Source organism: Perognathus longimembris, chromosome 6 (assembly GCF_023159225.1).
Source record: "Perognathus longimembris pacificus isolate PPM17 chromosome 6, ASM2315922v1, whole genome shotgun sequence".
Classification (NCBI taxonomy): Eukaryota; Metazoa; Chordata; class Mammalia; order Rodentia; family Heteromyidae; genus Perognathus; species Perognathus longimembris.
In genome coordinates this window covers 14,473,546-14,496,672 of record NC_063166.1, presented here as the reverse complement: position 1 = coordinate 14,496,672, position 23,127 = coordinate 14,473,546, and the positions used below count along the sequence as shown (strand labels likewise).

The window sequence follows — 23,127 nt, the reverse complement described above, 5'->3', positions numbered from 1 at the left end:
TCATGGGGTTTGAGCTCTGCCTGGGGCCTCTTGCTCAAGGGTAGACCTCTACCATTTTGAGCCACAGTGCCATTTCCAGTTTTCTGATGGCTAACTGCATAGGAGTTTCAGGGACATTTCCTGCCCAGGCTGACTTTGAACTGTGATCCTCAGGTCTCAGCTTCCCATGTAGGTAGGGCTATAGGCATCAGCCTAGAATTGGAATTGTTTCCCCACTGTAGATATCCATGTCTCGGTCAAGAAAGAATTGTGGACAATAGGTTAAGACATCTAGTTTATTAAGTTAAATAAGTTGGGGTGGGATCATCAAACGCTGGCATGGGGCCCCTAGGGCACTCACAGTCTTGGCAGTGTGGGACTAGGTGGGGGGCAACCCCATCCACAGCAAGGCACAAGCTATTTGGCAAGGAGAAATGGGGGACCCCAGTGTCTGAGGACATGATTGAGGCCAGTTGGGGTGCATGCAGCAGGAACCATTCAGTTAACAGGCCACAAGGCTGGACACCTGCAAGGGCGAGGACTCAGGCTGTTCGCAAAGGCTTGTGGTTCACCTGGCAAGAAGAAAAATGACACTTGGGAACCAGGTACTTCAGATGAATGGGTCATAGGGTGCATGGAAGTCTTTGGAGCCCTCCATTAGCCCCTTTCTCAAAGAAGTCACCAGAACCCCCCTGCCCCCCCCTTTTTTTTTTTTTAAATTTGCCATTCCTAGCCCTTGAACTAGGCCTGGGCACTATCCCTGAGCTGCTTTGCTCAAGGCTAGCACTCTACCACCTGAACTGCAACAGCACTACTAGCCTTTTCTGTTTATGTGGTGCTGAGGAACCTAGGGCTTCATGCATGGTAGTTAAGCACTCCCACCACTAAGCCACATTCCCATCCCCACACATTGCTTACTATATACGGGACACTGTTCTAAGCACACTGTATGATGGATCATTAACTTTATTTTTGTTTTGACTTGCACTCAAGGCCTGGGCCCGGTCCCCTGAGCTTTTATGCTCAAGGCTACCACCTGAGCCACAGCTTCACTTCTGGCTTTTTAGTGTTGTTGGAGATTAGTGTCCAGGCTGGTTTTGAATGAACCATGAGATCTGAGATCTCAGCCTCCTGAGTTGGTAGGATTATAGGTGTCAAAGCTTCATTAACTCAGTTTCAAAGTGAGGATACAGGTAGAGATTGATAACCTTTCCAAGGTCAGAAAATTAGCTGACATCACACTACAACAGCGATTCCAGAGCTCACACTTTGACCTTTACCATAATTCACAGGCGAGTAAATGGAGGTAAAGTGTGTGTGTGTGTGTGTGTGTGTGTGTGTGTGTGTGTGTGTGTGTGTGTGTGTGTGTGTGTCTGCAAGCACCAACTCCAGACTGGCCTGAGATAAGTCCCACTGTTGGCCAGCTGTATGAGTGGGCTGTTAACATGTTGGAAGCAGTTTCTTTCCTTTGTAAGATACTACACAGCCTAAAATTAGTTTAATTTGAAAACAAACACCCAATCTGTGTAGAAGCCTAGCACTGTGTCTGGTACACAGAAGGCAATTTGAGTGATTTCCAAGTCCTTTGGGTGCTGGTCAAGTGCTAGGTTTACTGTGTCACATGTCACAGAGAAAAAACCCCAAAAAACTTCATCCTCTTACCACGAGACGCTCACCTGGGAGATGCTGACACCCGTGAGTCTCTCCACACTCTCTGGCAGGCGGCTCAGGATGTCCAGGACTTCCCCGGTCACTTTGGATGCGCCCACGGTTCCATTTCCGCTGGACACCAGCGTGATCTTGTTGGCTGAGGTTAAGGGACCACTGATCTCTTCTGCCACCTAGTGGATGAAAGCCGCCTGCTGAGTGCCCAGTCCCGACCACACCCTTACACAACTCGTCCTGCATTTTAAGCCCCAGCCTTCCTCACTCTGGCTGGCCACTGGCTTATAACTGCCATCTCTAATTTATGGACTTTCTACGTTAGTTCTCTTCACAACACTTAGTTTCACCCCCACCCTTCAGGCCCTGCTCTGGTTCCTCCTTTCCTGATGCCCACCGCCATCCTCAGACCTGGGGCAGTTTCTCCAGCAGCATGTCCAACTGTGCAGCCTCTTGATACATCTGGAATGCTTCTGCCTTTTTGGCCATCTGCTCAGCCTCTGCGCGGGCTCGGGCCCCTACGGCAAAGGCTTCGGCTTCCCCCCGCATCTGAGGAGGGTGCAGGAGACTTGTGAAACACATAGGAATCATTAAGAACAAGAAACACGAACCAGAGCCCAGTGCCAGTAGCTCACGTGGAATACTAGCTACTCAAGAGGCTGGGTGAGATCTGAGGGTCTCAGCTAGAAGTCAGCTTGGGCAGATAAATCCATGAGACTCATGTCCAATTAACGAGCTAAAAGCTGGAAGAGGAGCTGTAGGTCAAATGCTAGAGTGCTAGCCTGGAATAAAAAGCTAAGGGATGGCAACTAGGCCCCGAGTTCATCCCAACACAGGCACAAAAACAAAGCAGTCAACCCAAGAAGCAACCTATAAGCCACTTTCCACAAGCTAACAAGGTACCATCTCTACACTCACCCGCACGGACTCAGCTTCTGCCTCGGCCTGCATGATCAACTGGGACCTGGGGATAGAGAGCAAGTGGAGGAAAAAGGCTGGAGACAGAGGCTCCTGCTCCCTGAGTTTCATAGGAATCTAAACGGGGAAGGAAATCCTCAGTTCCCCATCTAGGGGTGCCCAGGTGGCAAGAGCCAGGAGGAGCCCCGGGGCATTTACTTCTCAGCTTCTGCTAGGCGCTCCAGCTTGTAGCGCTCAGCCTCAGCCGGCTTGCGCACTCGGGCCTCCAGCTCCTTCTCTCGGCGGGCGATCTCCTGCTCCTGTACCGCCACCTGCTGGGCGCGCTCCACCACCTGCACCTGCACCCGCTGCTCCTCAATCTGCTGCTTTGTCTTGGCCACCTGGAGAGCAAGGGGTGCTGGAGTCAGAGCGGAGGTGCAAGCGCCCAGTAGCACAGAGATGCCAGAAGGGGATACAAACATCTGTGAAGTCTGTTCCTGGTCTGCTCAGTGGGCACAAGAATCCATTTCAGGGCCTGGAGTGGCTTCAAAGCCATTATCAAGGTCTAGGCATCTCTCAAAGGCCAGAGGCAGAGCAATGTGGCTGGAACCTGCTCCCTGTGTGAAACAAACTTCACTACAGGTGTGTGTGTGTGTGTGTGTGTGTGTGTGTTAGGGCTGGTGTGTGTGTGTGTGTGTGTGTGTGTGTGTGTTAGGGCTGGGGTGCTGCCCCTGTGCTAGCACTTTACCACTTGAGCTTTCTGAGCTCCACTTCCAGCTTTTTGCTGGTTAATTGAAGATTGCCGGGCTGGCTTCTAGCTGTGATGCTCAGATCTCAGTCTCCTGAGTGGCTAGGATTGCAGGTGTGAACCAGCAGCACCAGCACATGCTGCGTTTCAACATTGATACTTCTTTGTGTTGGGCAATTGGTAAACTCTCACCAAATGTGTTTAAGTAAGGAGAACTCCTTTGGCTCAAAGTTAGTGCTCTACCACTTTGAGCCACAGCCTCAATTCCAGTTTTTTGGTGGCTAATTGGAGATGTAAAAGTCTCCTAGGGAGCTGGGAATATGGACTAGTGGTAGAGTGCTTGCCTTGTATACATGAAGCCCTCCCTGGGTTCAGTTCCTCAGCACCACATAATAGAAAAAGCCAGAAGTTGCACTGTGGCTCAAGAGGTAGAGTACTAGCCTTGAGCAAAAAGAAGCCAGGGACAGTGTTCAGGCTGGGAGTTCAATCCCCAGGACTGGCAAAAAAAAAAAAAAATCTCCTAGACTTTCCTGCCTGCACTGGCTTTGAACCAAGACCCTTAGATCTCAGCCTCCTAAGTAGCTAGGATTATAGACGTGAGCCACCCGGGCCTGTTATTTTAGTAAGAATTTGTTTCATTTGGTGCTGGGGAATCAACCTAGACCTGTGCAAACCAAGCACATGCTCTACCACTGAGCTACACCTCTACCTTCTTTTTTAAGCTTTCTTCTCCCCAAACAGTATGTATCCTTGAAGTTACTTCGCTCTGTGGTGAGTTGTTTTGCTTTGTTTTGGACATAGGATCTCTCTATGTAGCTCAGGCTGGCTTCAGGTGCATGGGGTTACAGGTATACACTATACATCCAGTTTTTCTGGTCTATGTTGGTACTGTGGCTTGAACTCAGGGCTTCATGCTTCCTAGGCAGGCACTCTACCACTTCAGCTACAGCACTAGCTCTTTTTTTTTTTTTTTTTTTGGCCAGTCCTGGGGCTTGGACTCTGGGCCTGAGCACTGTCCCTGGCTTCTTTTTGCTCAAGGCTAGCACTCTGCCACTTGAGCTACAGCACCATTTCTGGCCATTTTCTGTATATGTGGTGCTGGGGAATTGAACGCAGGGCCTCATGTATACGAGGCAAGCACTCTTGCCACTAGGCCATATCCCCAGCCCCCCACTAGCTCTTTTGCTGTGGCTTTGATTTCCATCTTTCATGTTGGAGGATTCCCTCCTGTATCAGGGAATACTGGTTGTCTGCTCACTGAAAGGAAGCTCTAAATCTGTAGGTGAGGCCTATTAAATCTGAGCTGCACTTTAGGGTGATCTGACTAGCCCTTGTATGGAGGAACTTCTGATTAAGGACTTGTTTGGTGTGTTTTTTCCTCTAAAATTTTAAGGACAGATCTTGCCATATGTAGCCCAGATTGGCTTCAAACTTGTGATCCTCTTGCTTCAGCCTTCCAAAAGGCTAGGATTATAGATGGGCCATCATTATACTTAACAGACTCAGGCTCTTTAAAGTCTTTCCCTTTGGATTGGGTATATTACAAAGAACAGTAGTGGTCTCTCTCTCTCTCTCATTTTTTTTTTTTTTTGGTTGCAGGGCTTGAACCATGGACCTGGGCTCTATCCCTGAGCTCCTCAGCTTAAGGCTAGTGCTCTACCACTTGACCCACAACGTCACTTCTGGTTTTCTGGTGGTTAATTGGAGGAGTCTCACAGACTTTCCTGCCTGGACTGGCTTTGAACCACGATCCTCAGATCTCAGCCTCTTGAGTAGCTAGGATAACAGGTATGAGCCAACAGTGGCAGCTTCTCTCTTTTAAATATGAGGTTCTAGGAGTTGAGTGGGGCTGCAGGGGCCAGCTTCTAACATTTAGTATTCAATATACTTATTGTCCATTCATACCCATTTCTGGTAAACTACCCTGGTCCTCACCTGTGCCTGGCCAGCTTTAGTCACATTCCCTGGTTTTCAGAAAATAGACTTCCAGATGTCTTGTTGCGGAGGGGGAGGTGCCACCACCCAGAGGCAGGGAGCCAGTGAGGAACTCTAGCCAGGTAGTCACTTGTCTCTTGTTCCTCTTAGTTCACCAGTCTTTATCACAGCTCAGGGGCTATGGTAGTCCCTGAGTCTCAGGTGCTTTCATTTTTTTTTTTTTGCCAGTCCTGGGGCTTGAACTCAAGACCTGAGCACTGTCCCTGGCTTCTTTTTGCTCAAGGCTAGCACTCTACCTCTTGAGCCACGGCACCCACTTCCAGCCTTTTCTGTTTATGTGGTGCTGAGGAATCGAACCCAGGGCTTCATGCATGCTAGGCAAGCACTCTACCACTAAGCCACATTCCCATCCTCAGGGGCTTTCTTTCATTGTTTGCTTCCTTACTGTAGGCTTCAGGCTCAGTGACAGCACTAGATAACCACTGCTTTCCAGTTCGCAAAATGATGCTATGGTTTCTGCTCTGTTCCTATTTTCTCCATCTTTACTTTCTTTTCTTCTTTTTTTTTTTTTTTTGGCCAGTCCTGGGGCTTGGACTCTGGGGCTGAGCACTGTTCCTGGCTTCTTTTTGCTCAAGGCTAGCACTCTGCCACTTGAGCCACAGCGCCACTTCTGGCCGTTTTCTAGATATGTGGTGCTGGAGAATCGAACCCAGGGCTTCATGTATACGAGGTGAGCTCTCTTGCCACTAGGCCATATTCCCAGCCCCGATCTTTACTTTCTTAAGTAGTGAGGATTATAGATATGTGTCACCATGCCTGGCTCATCTTTGCTTTTCTAAATTTATTTTATTTTGCCAGTCCTGGGGCTTGAACTCAGGACCTGGGCACTTTCCCTGAGCTTCTTTTGCTCAAGGCTAGCACTTTACTACTTCAGCAGGCAACCAACACTGTGCCTCTATGATGGCAAATTAACTTGATTGGATTAAAAAATGTCTGGGAGCTGGGAGCTGATGGCACCTGTTAATCTTAGCTACTCAGAAGGCTGAAATCTGAGGATCAGCCTAGACAGAAAAGACTACAAAAGCCAGAATAAGACAAAGTTGGAAGATGAAAAAAGAGATGGCGTAAGATGGAGAGGCTGAGTGGCAGGTGAAGGGTCACAGTGGGTGACCTGCCATCAGTCCAGTGTGGCAGTTCTTACCTGAAGCTGATAGGCCAGGTCAGCTTGTGCTCGGCGGGTGTTGACCTCGATGTCATATGCAGCCTTCTTCAGCTCATAGTCTCTCTGTGCCTTGGCCATCTCAATTTCACTCAGGTACTGAGCAGACACCTTTTCTTGCTTGGCCTTAGCCTCCTATCCAGTCAGCAATCAGGCAGGTAGAAAGGAAAACAGAGGGTAAGAGCTTGCTCCTCACTAGTTTTTTCTGCCTTTACCCAGGCTCCCTCTATTTCCCCTGCCAACCCAGTTCCACCAGCCCCACTCAGCTGCGCCCCTTGGATCCCACCAGGTCTTCTCTGCCACTGGGCATCCAGCAAGACCATCATCACTCACCCGAATCCCAGCATCTCTCTTGGCCTCTGCTTCCCCAATTCGAGCATCTTTTTGGACTTGCGCTGTGCGAGCCTTCCCTAAGGAGTGCAAATAGTCCTGTGGGAAAGGTACAGACACTGTAGTCCTCACAAGGGCTTGAGAGATGGGAACAAGGAAGTGCAGAAGGATCGACTATCTAGTTTTACCTGGTCATCATGAATATCCTTCAGGGTATAACTAACCACACTGATGCCCATGTTGACCAGGTCTGAGGAGGCCACCTTGAATACTTGCTCTGAGAATTTCTGCCTGTCCTTATAGATCTCCTAGAACAACAGAATGGTGGGAAGAAGGTACTTAAGCTCTGAGTTTCACCATCACACACAGACTGGCTGGATCCCTTGGCTCTACTTATTCTGTATCCCTGTCAGATCCTTCCCTGCCCACAAACCCACCTCCACAGTCATGTGGGCCATGATAGCCCTCTGGTGGCCCTCCAGTGTCTCCAGTGCAATGTGGGCAATCTCAGCCTCCGTCTTCCCCAAGAACATCTGGCAGGCAGCTGCCAACATTTCCTTGTTCTGTCCCTGGATTTTCACCTGCAGCCAGAGAAGGGATAGGAAGGGTGTGGTAAAAGTCTCAGGAAGCCAGGGAGAAAGCAGGGAGAGAAAGAGGAGCCCTTAGCATCTTTTTCCTTCTCAGGGAGAAAACTGCCCTGGGAGTGGCTGGAGAACGCAGGACATGTTTCTTTGCAGGCAGAGGCACATAAGGCCATAGTCAGAAGCTTTTTAATGTCTGGGAGAAAAATGATAAGGTGGGCTTGGGGGGGAGGGGAAAAGTTCTGAAAGCCTCACCTGGGCAATGCCTGTGACTGAGATGGGGACCCCATGGCGAGTGTAAACCTTTTCGCTCTTGACATTGAGGGTCAGTGTGTTAAGAGAGATCCTAGGGGAAAAAGAAGGGGCCGACAGTGAGAAAAAGAGCAGAGAGGAAACGGGTTCACCACCCCCTGGTTCTCTTCCTATTTACCTCTGGATTTGTTGGATGCAAGGCAGGACAAAGACACGTCCTCCAGCCACCATGACTGGGGGGCTCCGGCAGAAACCTGCAAAGTGAAGGCATTGTGTAGCCAGGGAATGAATTGGAAGAGGGGGATGAGTTGGAAGGGGGGGGGTGGCATGCATGGGACAAAATCTTTAGCTGGAAAGGGAGCAGTCTGGGGGGCCTTGGAGGATGCTGGCTAGGAATCACAACTAAGTAGCTTGCAGACAAACCATCAGGGGACGGCATTTGGGGAGCTGGTAGAAAGGGGAAGAAGCAAAAGCCAAACTTGCATGGGTTTGGGGGGGGGAGGGGAGTGTCACATGGTTGGGAAGAGAATACTTACCCGAGACCACCATGGCCTCATTGGGGCCACAAGTAAAAAACATGGCTCAAGCCTGGAAGAGGGGCAGAAAGAAGCCTTGGCAGATAGAGAAAAGAATCCCTTCCCTTCCCTTCCCTTCCCCTTCAGGCTCGCCCGTTTTGCATCTGCCACCGCCCAGTCCCTTCCACGCCTTCCACGCCCAGAGGTCCGTTATGGCCTTTCCCTGTAAAATCCAGATTCCCGGGGATCCCTCTCCCGGCGGTGGGCGGCCACCTCCTCCCTCTCACCTTGACCCCTCCCCACTTTACCTAACAAAGCTCTGCCCCCCAACCCAGGAGCCCTCCGAGATCTTCCGCAGGGGAAGCTCCGCCTTCCCTCCCCCACTCACCTTCCCACCCGTACGGTGGCCCGGACTCGGTCGGCCTTCGGACGCGCGTAGTTCCCGGTGGCCTAGCAGGGGCCGCCCGCGAATTCGCCCCTCTTCCTGGAAGCCCAGGCCCGCGCCCCCCACCGGGCCGCACCCCGTTGCTGCGGCAGACGCGACCCCGCCCCTGTGCGCTCGTCCCGCCCCTTTCCCGGCAGGCCGGGGTTGAGCCCGCAGCCCTCCGCTCTCGAGGCCCTCCCGCCGCCCGGTCCCCGCTACACCCTCCCCCGCTACACCCTCCTAGCCTCCGCCCCAGCGCCCCGCGGGAGCCCCGCCCAGGCCCTTCGCCACGCCCCCTGGCGCCGCGAGCCCCGCCCAAGCCCTTTGCCACGCCCCCGGGCGCCGCGAGCCCCGCCCAGCCCCCCTCGCCACGCCCCCTGGGCGCGGGCGCCGCCTGCTGCGGAAGGAAGGTTGCCACATCCCCGGCTGGCCACCGGCCGGGTGGGGAAGCCCGGGATTGCGGCGGTGGACCACGTAACCGGCAGCCGGATCTGGGCTCGTGACTCCCAGGAAAAAGGGCTTTGGGGCCCAGGGGGGAAGCGCAGGCTGTGGACGTGGCCACAGCTCCGACCCACACTCGTGGGCGTCCGAGGGTGGGGGAAGGAACCGCAGGTGGCAAAGACACACGGAAAAGGATAACTGACATGAAATCAAGTTTATTGTGTTCACAGAACATACTGGGGGACCTCGACAGCCACCCCCTGACAACCCAGACCCCCGACCTTGCAGCCGCCTCTACCTAAGAGGTAGCTCCGAGGAGATGGGCCATAGACCTTATTTATTCCCGTTAGACTGTCGAAGCCTCCCACGGTAGAACGTGGAGTCGAGATGCTGGAGATTGGCCGGAGAACACTCCCTAATCCGAAGACCCACCACCGTGCCGGACTCCTGAGCCGGGCGTCCTCCCCCAACTTCTGCCTCGGCTCCAGGCGCCCGGCCCTTCACCGAAAGCCCACAAAGCTCAATAAATACCAAGATGTGCATCTACACAGCATGGAAGCCTATCTCGCTTCCACGCATAAGTTAAAATAAATATTACATACATCCCTCCGTGGCCTAGGAGGACATACATAAATACATATAAATATTAAGCAGGAGCACTGAGAAATAAATCAACGCCGCTCTCTTTTCCCACTGGGCCTAGCCGGGCTTATTATCCGTGCCCCGGTTTCGCCCCCTCAGCACCAGCTGGCGTCTTTCTCCGCTGTAGTGTGTTCTGAGTTCGAGTTGCCTTTAGGAGTCCCAGTTTGGGATACGATCTCGAGCACCAGGTACCCGTGCCTGGTGTTCTTTGGTTTGTTTTTCCCCCCCGATTGCTTCGCGGTGAGGTGGGGCTTCTCTTCTCGGCTAGAAGGCAGCTGGGTGTTGCTGGAGAAAGGTGCTGAGGTCCAGAGCGTAGTCTGCAGGCTCCAGGGTAAGGTTAAAGGGCTCGAGGACCGGGGGCGCAGGGATGGGCGCGGGGACGGACTCGGGGACCCCGGCGCTGGGGGCGTCCTCCACGATAAGGGGCGCCGGGACGCTCTCTTCGGCCATCAGGATCTGGCAGAAGACGATGGTGAGCAGAACAAAGAGGAGCCTTTTGGCTGGGTTCGGTTCCTCGGTTGGCAGCTGGCGCCGCACCTGAGGGGGGGGGGAGACAAAACAGCGGAGAGGTGAGGTCAAGGGCCGGGCCGTGTGATCGATCCCCCTAAGGTAGTGGGGTGCAGCGTCCCCCTGACACTCACCACTCGGGGGTAGAGGACCCGGCGATTGCGCTTCCGGTGCCCACGAGGGGCGCTGAGGCGGGCGGCGGGGGCTGCCGCCGGCTCCGGCAGCGGATCGAAGGTGAAGATCTCCGGGCCGGAGCCCCGCCGGACTCCCGGACTCGTGGAGGGGCCCGAAGCCGGGGCCCGCAGGCCGGTCATGGTGGGAAGAGAGCTGCGAGAGTGACACATAGCTGCTGCGGCGGAGGCGAAGGCCGAGTGCTGAGCGGCAGCCGGGCAGGCGCCGTATATACCCCGTGGAAGGGGGCGGGCCCGCGGGCTCCTCCCCCCGCCGCCGGGGAGCGGTTGGCTGGAGCGGGTTGGAAATTCCGACGATTTAGCAAAGGGAGTGGGTGGAGACTTGGCCGGTGCAGCCCCGAGTGCCTGGGTGCACGTTGAGTGTGAGTGAGTAGACGTGATTGCTGGAGGGTGAGATCCCTGAGGGTGAGCACGTGTTGGGACGTGTGGCTGCTGGAGAGGGACTGGACTACCGTTTCAGAGAGGGTTCTGCCACCATCCTGGGAAGGCTGCGTGTGTGTGTGTGGGGGGTGATGTACAAAAAGGAGATCTGGCCTTTCCGTGACACCTCAAGTTCAAGGAACCACAAAACGCACATTCACATACTTGCAGTTATGCATAGAAAACACTGCATACTAGAGGGAAGTCATTGAAGTTATCCAAAAGACTAAGACATGAGCCCACCAATACAGCCCTGCTTGCTTTAGCATGCGTATATACCATATGCACAAAACGCACACTACATGAGCACAACACACTCACATGCCACATGAATACAACACACACGCACACACAAAGATACAGACGGCATAAAGGCAACTCAGCAAAGCTATTCAGGCATGCACAGAAATAACTAGACAACAATTAGTGCAGAGAGCCACAAAGTACAAAGTCAAGAGGTCAGCAGCCATACAAGTGTGCCCTTGTATGGCCAAAAAACAAACAGCATGTAAAGGACTTTTAAAATTGTGGCACTGTATAAATGTTGTAGTAGTTGTCAAACACAGATTTGACACATTTTCATAACTGCTTTAGAGACCGCGGCTCAACTGGATATTTTTGGAGCTTTTGCTTGTAGCAGGCGCTCTGATAACAGCGCCAAGATGTGGGAGACTTGTTTTTGTAGAAGAGTGAGGGGGGGGGGGGCTGAGGCAGGAGGATTACTTGAGCCCAGGAGTTCTAGATCAGCCTAGGCAACACTGTGATATAATAAGACCCTGACTCAAAAAATAAAAGAAGCCAGGCACTGGTGGCTCATGCCTATAATCCTAGCTACTCAGGCGGCTGAGATCTGAGGATCTCAGTCTAAAGCCGGCCCAGGCAGGAAAGACAGTAAGACTCTTATCTCCAATTAACCACCAGAAAACCAGAAATGGCACTGTGGCTCAAGGGGTAGAGTGCTTGCCTTGAGCATAAAGAGCTTAGGGACAGTGCCCTGGCCCTGAATTCAAGCCCCACACTGAAAAAAAAGAAAGAAGGTAAAAGAAAAAAATATACTGTTGAGAGTTCTGAGATTCGTTTCAGTGTATGTGCTGCAGAGTAAGACAAACCAGATGAAACTGTCACTTTGGCTTTAGAGCTTTATCCTCTGGCTCAAATCACCTCAATCTTGACCAGAACTATTCTGAGAATCCTAAGAAAACTGTTAAAGGAAGCTGGGATGTGGTTTAGAGGTAGAGTGCTTGCCAAGCATATCTAAAGCCCCGAGTTCTATTCCTCAGTATCACATAAACAGAAAAAGCTGGAAGTGGTGCTGTGGCTCAATTTTTTTTTTTTGGCCAGTCCTGGGCCTTGGACTCAGGGCCTGAGCACTGTCCCTGGCTTCTTCCCGCTCAAGGCTAGCACTCTGCCACTTGAGCCACAGCACCGCTTCTGGCTGTTTTCTACATATGTGGTGCTGGGGAATCGAACCTAGGGCCTCATGTATCCGAGGCAGGCACTCTTGCCACTAGGCTATATCCCCAGCCCCCTGTGGCTCAATTTGTAGGATGCTAGCCTTGAGCAAAAGAAGCTCAGGGACAGTGCCGAGGCCCTGAGTTCAAGCCCCAGGACTGGAAGAAAAAAAACTGTTAAAGAGAACCCCAAAGAGCTATGTATGACTAGAGGAAGTTTCATGGAAAAGTGGCATTTGAGATGACAAAATCAGATGTGAAAGATGACGGTGAAAATGAGGATGGCATCCGCAAAGTCCTTGAGCTGGAAAAGTACAGGATGCATTTTGGGGGAATTTTAAGGAAAATCCTCGTAGAGTAAGTTTCCTGTAAAGGAGTCGTGGGAAATAGCAATGGCTGGAAAGGTGTTTGGTAAAGGGAAGATAGCTGGCAGGCCAAGGGCGTGGATTGGGCTCTGGACCTTGGAGCTGGAGGATCTGGGATAAGATAAAAAGGAGAGCAGTTCACATTGGGAAGGGACTGGGGTGAGGACTGTGCCCTGGGGCAGGGGAAACTGAGGCAGGGGACAGGACACGATTGAGGGACTCAAATAGAAGATGACAGTGCCTGAAAAGGTAGCCATAAGAGACAATTGTATCCTAAGAGCACCAGGATTTGGCCATGAGATGGGTGCCATGACAGGAAGGGAGCTCAGGGGCTTGCTGACAGCAAGGCAATAAAAAGATCCAAGCTGACCTCAGGGGCTCAAGATGTGTCTGGCTCAGATTTCTATTTTTCTTCTTGGTCCTAGGGCTTTGAGTCAAGGCCTGGGTACTGCCCTGGGCTGCTTTTGCTCAAAGCTAGTGTTCTACCACTTGAGCCACAGTTGTACTTCTGGCTTTTTCAGTAGTTTAATGGAGATAAGAGTCTCAACAGACTTTTCTGCCTGAGCTTGCTTCTTGATCTCAGCCTCTTAAGTAGCTAGGATTCCACTGGTGCCTGGTCTGGCCCAGATCTTTCTACCATCATAGTAACAAGCTGAGAATACATACATAGAGGCTGGTGGCTGAGTTATACAAATCTTTGAATCTGTGGAAGAACCCAGCATGGTGTCTTGCTGATAGTAGTTTCTCATTGTTAAATGAAAGATGAAAATACAGAACTATAAATACCCATGCAGAACTATAGATTCACACACTGGCTAGGTTCCCCCAAGCTTCTGAGACATGGATATACTCCTAAATGCTCTGTACAAATTCACAATGTCTTAAGAAAAGCTGGGACAATCTTACACAGACACCAAATAGGACACATGGAAAAGCATTTTTTCAACCAAGGTTGTATAGCAAGGTAAATAAACCCTAAGATTGGACTAGAAATAGATTATATTGTTGCTCTATACAATTGCTTCCTGGGTCTATATAAGGCTATGTATTACACTTCTTACTGTAATCCAAACATATAAAACAGACCTACTGTGCAAGAGGCAGGGAATGTAACTGATGGGGAGGAATGAATTGGAATGCAGTGAGAACAGATGTGGAGATGTAACCATGAAATCCTCCCTCATAACGAATATAAGCTAACTGAAAATAAAACACACCTCTTCTACAAAAACAAGTCTCTTTCCCACACCTGCCTTTCACACTTGCCATCACCCTTCCCTCTACACCTGAGTAGACCCTGCACATCTGTGACCAACATAAAACACAAGACTGCTTATGCATGAGGACGACCCTCGTGCAGAGACACAAGTTGAGGGTGAGGGACAGAGTGTGATGATGGAAGAAAACTGTGGTGGGAGAAGGGGAAGCACTCAAGGTCAGGAATGCATAACTTGTTTATGATGGAAAATTTCTGTAGGGCATTAGGCAGGGAGGGAAAATGAGAGGGATGTCAGCATCTTGTGTCATTACTATCTCTCACATCTGGAATCTGGGCTCCAGCTGGGCCTAGTTATCCTCCCTGTTCTTCTGGCACAGAGAGATTTTTTTTTTTTTTTTTGCGGGAGAGGGGGAGGTGGTGAGACCAGAATGAGAATAAGAGAAAAAAATCTCATTCCTATTCCTGCCAACTCTATAGACCTAGAGCCCTGCTCCTTCTTCTTGCCACCCAGGAAAGGTTGAAAGTGAATCATTAAGCCAAAGAGGGGGTGGATAGGTGAGAGTTTCGATGAGTTAAAGCTAGGAAGTGCCAGGGGCTGAGACCAGCTGCTGGACTGGTTTCTATTGCCTTCATCCCTGAGAGTTGGCATCAGCCTCTCCATTTCCAGGCCTCTCATCTCCATTCCATCTTTCTGGAGATCATCAGGTTCCTTCATTTCCTTCCTTTGACCTGGTATCTTCACACACACACACACACACACACACACACACACACACACGCCTCTTCCTCAGTGTCTGTTTTCTTCATAGCAATTGAGGAATTGTCTAGGTTATATCTAGGTGTGCATGCATGCTTGTGTGCCAGTACTGGTGCTTGGACTCAGGGCCTGAGCACTGTTCCTGGCTTCTTTTTTGCTCAAGGCTAGCACTCTGCCACTTGAGCCACAGCGCCACTTCTGGCCGTTTTCTGTATATGTGGTGCTGGGAATTGAACCCAGGGCCTCATGTATACGAGGCAAGCACTCTTGCCACTAGGCCATATCCCCAGCCCGTCCCTTAGTTTTTTGATCAAGGCTGGCAACTCAGCCTACTACTTGAGCCATACCTCCACTGTCAGCTTTGTGCTGGTTAACTGGAGATAAGAGTTTCCTGTACTTTTCCTGTCCCTGGCTTTGAACAGAGATCCTCAAATTTCAGCCTACCAAGTAGCTAAAATTACAAGTGTAGCCACTGGTGCCCAGCTTTTTTTTTTTTTTTTTTTTTTTTTTGCCAGTCCTGGGCCTTGGACTCAGGGCCTGAGCACTGTCCCTGGCTTCTTTTTGCTCAAGGCTAGCACTCTGCCACTTGAGTCACAGCGCCACTTCTGGCCATTTTCTGTGTATGTGGTGCTGGGGAATCGAACCCAGGGCTTCATGTATAAGAGGCAAGCGCTCTTGCCACTAGGCCATATCCCCAGCCCTGGTGCCCAGCTTTATATATGCTTATTTTTGTTTGTTTTTTGCCAGTCCTGGGACTTGGACTCAGGGCCTGAGCACTGTCCCTGATCTTCTTTTTGCTCAAGGCTAGCACTCTACCTCTTGAGCCACAGCGCCACTTCTGGCTTTTTCTGTTTATCGACCCCAGGGCTTCATGCATGCTAAGCAAGTACTCTACTGCTAAATCACATTCCTGGCCCCTATGCTTATTTTTGTTATTGTTATTTTTGGTGCTGTGGATTGAACCCAAGACCTCTTACAGGCTAAGTACACTCTCTACTACTGAGCAATATCTCCAATCTGCCTATGTTTACTTTTTTTTGTTTTTTGCCAGCCCTGGGGCTTGAACTCAGGGCCTGAGCACTGTCTTTTTGCTCAAGGCTAGCACTCTACCACTTGAGCCACAGTGCCACTTCTGGCTTTTTCTATATATGTGGTTCTGAGGAACCGAACCCAGGGCTTCATGTATATGAGGTGAGCACTTTACCACTAGGCCATATTCCCAGCCCCCTTTGTTTACTTTTCACTGTTGTTTCTTCCCACTTCTGGAATATGAGTTCCAGAAATGTGCAAGGCCTCTTCTGCCTTTTTCCTTCTTAGATCTCTGTGGTGTCCTCAGTACTTGGCATCTACTAGGGAAGGGATTGATAAATGCATAACAAATATTCTTAAATCTGAGGAGCTGAACCTCATCCCCAGAGATGTTTAGCTGTGTCCCTTCCTCTTCAAAAAGAAAATGGAAGCTGGGTGCCAGTGGCTTACACCTGTAATCCTAGCCTCTCTGGAGACTGAGATCCGAGGACCGTGGTTTGAAGCTAGCCAGGGCAGGAAAGTCTGTGAGACCCTTATCTCCATTAACCACCAAAAAGCTGGAAGTGGAACTGTGACTCTAGGGATAGAGTGCTAACCTTGAGCACGGAGCCCAGGCTCTGAATTCAAGCCCCAGCACTAGTCACCAGAAAAAAGAAGAAATTGGACAGTGCTTAGCTGTGGCTTAGGCTGCTTCCACCTCAAATCAGGAACTGTCCTGCGGATTGCACGGTGCCTGCTGCCTCACCTGGAGTACGGATACGTAACTGACCATGAGGGACTGAAAAGTGGCTGTAGTAGACTGGGCAGGAGAAAGGGAGACAGTGGGAGCTTCTAAGAAAGGGAAGCAGAAAGAAGGGATGGAGCCAGGCATCCACCTGTAGCTGCACCTGGCACTATGAATTGCCATTGGTTGCTTTGAAGTGGGTTTGAGATTAGAAAAAAACACAGGGTAGCAAAAGGTGCATATTATTAATCTAGTGGTGTTGGAGGAAATCTGGTTTAAATTCCAGTTCTGTTACTTATTAACTGCGTCACCTCCAGTCTCTGAAAACCTATTTCCTCAATTGACAAATGGGCCATTTGACCTTTAGATTATTGTAAGGATTACGAATGTAAGTGTACTGCTCCTTTTTCCAGTGGTAACTCTAACGGGGCAAGGGCTGTTATGGGACCAGGAAGGGCCAGTGGGCAGAACAGAGAAAACTGCCTCCCAGAGCTAAGATCACAGGAGATACAGTCTCCTTTCTTTTTTTGTGCCAGTCCAAGGGCTTGAACTCATGGTCTGGGGCACTGTTCTTGAGCTTTTGTACTCAAGGCTAGTGATCTACTACTTGAGCCACAGCTCTGCTTTTGGCTTTTGTTTTTGGTAGTTAACTGGAGATAAGTGTCTTATGGACTTTCTCTTTTTTTTTTTTTTTGGCCAGTCCTGGGGCTGGGACTCAGGGCCTGAGCACTGTCCCTGGCTTCTTTTTGCTCAAGGCTAATACTCTGCCACCTGAGCCACTGAACCGCCTCTAGCCTTTTCTATATATGTGGTGCTAAGGAATTGAACCTAAGGCTTCATGTATACAAGGCAAGCACTCTTGCCACTAGGACACATTCCCAGCCCTCTCATGGACTTTCTTGCCTGAGCTGGCTTTGAGCTGTGATCCTCAGATCTCAACCTCCTGAGTAGCCAGAATTATGGGAATGAGCTACTAGCCCCTGGCTTTTTTTTCTTTCCCTTCAAGGCTAGTGCTCTACCACTTGAGTTATAGTCCTACTTTGTGTGTGTGTGTGTGTGTGTGTGTTAATTAGAGGTAAGAGTCTCACAGGCATTTTTGCCTGAGCTGGCTTTGAACTCAGATCTCAGTCTCCTGAGTAACTGGGATTACAGGCATGAGCCATTGGTCCCTAGCTCAATCCTTATTTTATTTTTTAAATTCTCCTCTTCCCTCTTCTGGGTCCCTGTCCATTTTTGTGGTTCTTTGTTTACCCCAGAGAAGCAGATTTCTGCATTTCTAATTATAGTCCAGCCAAGGCAAGTGATTTTTTATACACCCTTCCAGGCTCTCTCTACACAGGCAGTTTAGCTGGAACAACTTTGGCCAGAGGCATGGATGGGAACAAAGTGGGGTTGGGGTGGTAAGTACAACCCAAGTAACAAGTTAATAAATGACCATCAAAAAAGATACGTGTGTGTGTGTGTGTGTGTGTGTGTGTGAAAACAGGCCTTAGCTTCCCTTGACGTAAAGGCCAGGCAAAAATGCCAGCGGTGCTGAGGCAAGTTACACGAGTAACAAGGCCCCCAGCCCTGGGATTCAGCTTAGCCTGGCCCAGCCCAGCTCTGACCAGCCACTGGGAAGGAGGAAGCTGCCGAGAGCAGAAGCCAGTAGGAGCTTCCAGCACAGTGTTGTGGTTCCTCTGGACTCAGTTTCCTTCCCACTCATTTGTAACTCTATAATGTAAGACTTTATTAGCCGGGTACTGATAGCTCAACCTGTAATCCTAGCTACTCAGGAAGCTGAGATCTAAGTAGGGATTGCAATTTGAAATCAGCCAGAGCAGGAAAGTGTGGGAGGCTCTTATCTTCAGTTAACCACCAAGAAGCTGGAGGTGGAGCTGTATCAAGTGATAGTGAGTGCTAGCCTTGAGTAGAAGAGATAAGGGAGAGTACCCAGGCCCTGAGTTCCATCCACAAAAAGAAAAAAAATATTTTTACCAAAAATTAAAAAAAAAGATTTTATCCATCCTGTTTATTTGCTGTATCCAGTACTTACTACTGTGCCTTTTTTTTTTGCCAGTCCTGGGGCTTGAACTCAAAGCCTGAGCACTGTCCCTAGCTTCTTATTGCTCAAGGCTAGCAGTCTATCACTTGAGCCACAGTGGCACTTCTGGCTTTTTCTGTTTATGTGGTGCTGAGGAATTGAACCCAGGGCTTCATGAATGCTAGGTAAGCACTCTATCACTAAGCCACATTTCCAGCCCCTACTGTGCCTTTTAATAAATATGGGCTGTCTACAAAGGCTAGAAATAACAAATCTTTTATGTCCTTAGTCACAGAGTTGACTTCCAGGCAGCCAGACTACAGCTCTAGTGTCAGCTGTTGGAGAGTCTGAGCTTTAAGTTAAAAATATAATCACAGGAGAAAGGTTGGTGAATAAACTACTTCCCCATTTGTCTGTCTTTTCAGACACTGTAGTTACCGATGACTTGATCTACAAAGCTAAGGGCTTACAGACACTCCAGTACCTCTCTCTCTTCTGATTCAGCCGTGTCTCCCATGAGTACCCCAAAATCAGACATGCCTCTCTGTTTTCTAAGCAGCCTCCATAGGACTTCTTCTTTTAAGGCTGAGAGGGCATGTCTCCTCCCACAGAGGCCTTGGGGCAAAGACAGGCAGGGCTGGCGCCAAGCCAGTGGGCATCGCGTGTTAGGACGAGTTGATCTACTGCCAAGGGTGAGCCCTGCAGTGGTTTTCTGGGAAGGGTAGATGCCTTGTGTGACTCAGAACCAAGTTAGGGAAAAAACAAGCTCACTCAATCGCTGGCACCCTCCAGCCTGGCTTGGCTTTGACCATGAGCTCATGAAAGAGGAAGCTGGACCTGGCTTGACAGCCACTCTGCTTTCCCTCAGCTTTTCTCTCCACTGGCTCATGAATTCCCTAGAGTGTCTGGGCCTAGGCTGCTGTCATCCTGGTTCCTCCAGCCTTTTGTGACACTTTCCCTTCCCAGACAATTGGTCACTTGTTTCCTCAAGTTGGGAATCCCACCTAGCACAGAAGGGCTGAGGATGACATAAGCTCTGCTGAGTTCCTCCTCCAGTCTATCACTATTTCGAATTGCCTTTCAAGCCCCTGCATCTCTGCTACTCCAGAGAGCCCAAGGGAAGGGGTTTGATTGCTAAGATTCCCTAGATCAGGGAAGAAATAGTTCCAGGGGGTCTCATATTCCTGAGCAGCTGAGTGGCCATCAGTGGCTGCAGAATCCTAGTTGAGACTAAATTCTGCTTTTGGTATTCAGCCAGTTCAATACTAGAAACACATACACACACCTATTATTTTAACAGGAATGATGACAATTATAAAGAACCTTCCTAATCCTCCTTCTTCTAGTCTCCCTTTTCTGCGTCCCAGGGCTTTCTTGTTAAAAACATAGACCTGGGGACAGAGCTGCAGCTTCAGTACTTTAGTGGCTCCAGATTCTTCAAGTGAGGCCTCAACTGGCCTTCCAACCTGAACCAGGAAACCTCATAGGCTTTTTCCCATTCCATCTCCCCCTACTTCACCCCTCTTCACTCCCCCCCCCCATTTCCCATACAGCACTGGTCCATCAGCTTTGTGCATGAATCTCCTGACACGTCAAACATTCTATATACATTATGGTCATTTGTGTATTTATCTTTCTGAATGCCTAGAGGCACACATGATGTTGTAATGCAGCCACTTAGAAGCTGAGGACATTTGGACAAGGCCTGAAAAGGTAATGAACTTGTCGGCATTTTAGAGCCTGAGGTTGTGGTTCAGTGGTAGGATATTTGTCTAGCATGTGCAAGGCCTTAGGCTCGATCCTCATGTGCAAAACAGAACAAAAACAAAGGCAAGCTCAGTTCATCCTTTTCAGGAGTACAGTTCAAGGAATTTTAGTTGGTTTATTTTTGTTTGTCTGTTGTGTGTGTGGGAATTGGTGCAGGAGGTAGAATCTAGGCTTTCACGCTAAGAATAAGCTCTATCACTGAGCTTGAGCTTCAGCCCTTTGTTCTCTGAGTTTTGATAAGTACATATAGTTGTGTTAGTGCATCACAATCATGATGTGGAATATTGCCATCATCCTAGAAAGTTCCTTGTGCTCCTTTGTAGTTGATCTCTTTCCTACAAGAAAGAGACCAGCCCTAGGCAATGACTGACCTACTACCCATCCTATAGTTTTGTTATTCTAGAATGTCATATCAATGGAACCATGGGAGACACTCTTGTGTCTGGATTCTTTTGCACAGGATGCTTTTTTTTTTTTTTTTTTTTTTGCAACTCATCCATGTTACTGCATGACTCAGTAGTTCTTTCCTTTTGATTTCTGAGTAATATCTCATTGTGTAAATAGACTATGGCTGGCTTCGCAGTCATCCATGGACATTTGTGGGTTCTTATTTTTGGCTACTATAAATAAAGCTGTCATGAACATTCATCTATGACATGTATATTTTCTCTTTTGTGGCAGGGTCTCGCCATGTAGCCCAAGGTGGCCTGGAATTCGTCCTCCTCCTGTCTCAGTCTCTAGAGTGCTGGAATTGCAAGCATGAGCCACCATGCCTGGCTTATTTCTCTTTACTACTTAGGAATAGCACAACTGGGTGTGTTGTGTTTTCTCACATGACACTCTGACAAGGCTGTTTGAAGGAGATTTTACTGACATATCCCTCTTGGGGAGTTTGGCTTCCTATCTGCCAAGTCAGCATTTTCTTTTGTCAGAGAACTGGTTTCCCTCCGGGCATAGAGATGGGCTGGGCTGCTGCCATCTCAACAGCCAGCAACCTGTCTTTTGACAACTGCATGTGCTCTGGAGGCCACAGTAGCTTCAAGCGCCAGCATAGTCCCAGGAGCACAGCCCAGCTCCTTGCCCTGACCACTCTGGGGCTCAGCACTTTCATTTATTTATTTATTTATCTCTCAGCTGTGGGCCTTGAACTCAGGGCCTGGGTACTGTCCCTGAGCTTTTTTTTTATTTTTGGCAGTCCTGGGGCTTGGACTCAGGGCCTGAGCACTGTCCCTGGCTTCTTTTTGCTCAAGGCTACTGCACTCTGCCATTTGAGCCACAGCGCCACTTCTGGCCATTTTCTATATATGTGGTGCTGGGGAACCGAACCCAGGGCTTCATGTATAGGAGGCGAGCACTCTTGCCACTAGGCCATATTTCCAGCCCCTCAGCACTTTCTTTGTCTGCCTCTCTCTCCTGTTTGTTCTGCTGACTGGCTCTCCACATGTCCTTGTGGCTTGGTATGCGGTAACACCAGCCTGCACAATGCCTTGTAGGGTAGGCACTGTTCTAAGTGCTAAGCTTGAGTCAGATCATGAAGCCCTTATAGCCCTCACTGTTATTACTTGTATCTTTGTTTCACAGAGGAGACAAAAGAGATTCCGTGTGCCAGCTCATTCTCTTAAGATTATATGATCACACAATCAGAGGAGACAGATTTGAACCCAGAGCCTGGCAGCACAGAATAATGGTCAGAGCATGACCTCTGGAGCCTGTCCATTTCTCTGGTCTCCTTCTGGGAAGAGCACAGTAGAGTCTGGTTTTCAGATGAGGAGGCAGCAATTGAGGCTTGCAAAGCAGAGCAGTGCAAGTACTGGGTTTGGTGGAATTTTGGCTCCAAGAACAAAGGTAATAGTATTTATGCATTTCTGCCTCTCAACAATCCTGGTTATTCATAGATTCAGCTCCCCTGCCCTTGTTCTTCTGTGCCTTTGGATTTCCACAGCCCGACTTGGTGTGCTTCTTTTCGTTTCAAATACAAACTCTGCAAGGATTGTGCACATACTTTGCGGAATGCAGTAACCTCATTGGGCATTCTCACCTTCAGCACTTGGAAAAAGGCCCAGACCCTTAGCATGGGCAAATATTCTAATGTAGTAGGAAAGACCATGGTGGTGAGATTACCTTCAAGGTGACCTAGGCCTGAGGACTTTCTCCCAAGTCCTTTCCAGAACAGGTAGAGAGCTAGAAGACACTTTGAGGTCTTGAGACTATCTTGTTTTTCTAAATGGATTTGTGTGTGTGTGTGTGTGTGTGTGTGTGTGTGTGTGTGTGAGAGAGAGAGAGAGAGAGAGAGAGAGAGAGAGAGAGAGAGCAAGCTGGAGCTTGAACTCAGAGTTTTATCCTCTCATTAGGCTGTGTTGTTCAAGGCTGGCACTCTACCACTTGAGCCACACCTCCATTTCTGGCTTTTTGCTGGTTAATTGGAGTCTCATGACTCTTTCTGCCAGGGCTGGCTTCAAACCTCAATCCTTCGATCTAACCTCCTTAGTAGCTAGGATTACAGGCATGAGCTACCAGCATCTTTCTGACTCAAGACTAGTGCTCTACCACTTGAGCCACAGCACCTCTTCCGGCCTTTTCTGAATAGTTTATTGGGGATAAAAACCTCATGGACTTTCCTGCCAGGGCTGGCTTTGAACTGCAAAGCTCATACCTCTGCCTCCGGAGATGTTAGGATTACAGGTGTGAGCCACCAGTGCACAGCATAGATGCTCTTAAGTTAGGATTTCTTAATTTAGCGTTGTATCATTTAACACAGTGGTGTATGGCTATTTAAACTTAAATTCTTTAAAATTTAAATAAAATTTAGACACATTTCAAGATTACAATAACCCTATATGGCTGGTAGTTATCTTACTAGAAAGGGTAAATCCAGAACATTCCTGTCTCTGCAGAAAGATACAGTAGACTGAATGATGGATGGGCTAAGAGAAGGAAAAAATGCTGCACTGGGAAAACATTTAATGTAGGCTATAATTTATTTTGACTATTATTATTATTGCTATTTTGCCAGTCCCAGGGCTTGACCTCAGGGCCTAGGCACTATCTC

General features: G+C 49.4%; 2 protein-coding genes across 2 annotated transcripts; both read right to left on the bottom strand.

Moving 5' to 3' along the window:
* Nucleotides 1-261: 261 nt before the first annotated feature.
* Flot1 (flotillin 1) lies at nucleotides 262-8,654 on the bottom strand. Its single transcript, XM_048348149.1, has 13 exons — nucleotides 8,507-8,654; nucleotides 8,140-8,191; nucleotides 7,782-7,857; nucleotides 7,607-7,697; nucleotides 7,208-7,351; nucleotides 6,959-7,078; nucleotides 6,774-6,869; nucleotides 6,423-6,575; nucleotides 2,758-2,939; nucleotides 2,560-2,605; nucleotides 2,053-2,190; nucleotides 1,656-1,820; nucleotides 262-551 (listed from the first exon to the last, which is right to left on the bottom strand). Exons 2-13 carry the CDS (start codon nucleotides 8,180-8,182, stop codon nucleotides 522-524), a joined length of 1,284 nt encoding a protein of 427 aa, XP_048204106.1. The 5' UTR covers nucleotides 8,183-8,191; nucleotides 8,507-8,654; the 3' UTR covers nucleotides 262-521.
* Nucleotides 8,655-9,182: 528 nt separating this feature from the next.
* Ier3 (immediate early response 3) lies at nucleotides 9,183-10,492 on the bottom strand. Its single transcript, XM_048348196.1, has 2 exons — nucleotides 10,267-10,492; nucleotides 9,183-10,162 (listed from the first exon to the last, which is right to left on the bottom strand). Exons 1-2 carry the CDS (start codon nucleotides 10,474-10,476, stop codon nucleotides 9,890-9,892), a joined length of 483 nt encoding a protein of 160 aa, XP_048204153.1. The 5' UTR covers nucleotides 10,477-10,492; the 3' UTR covers nucleotides 9,183-9,889.
* Nucleotides 10,493-23,127: the final 12,635 nt, after the last annotated feature.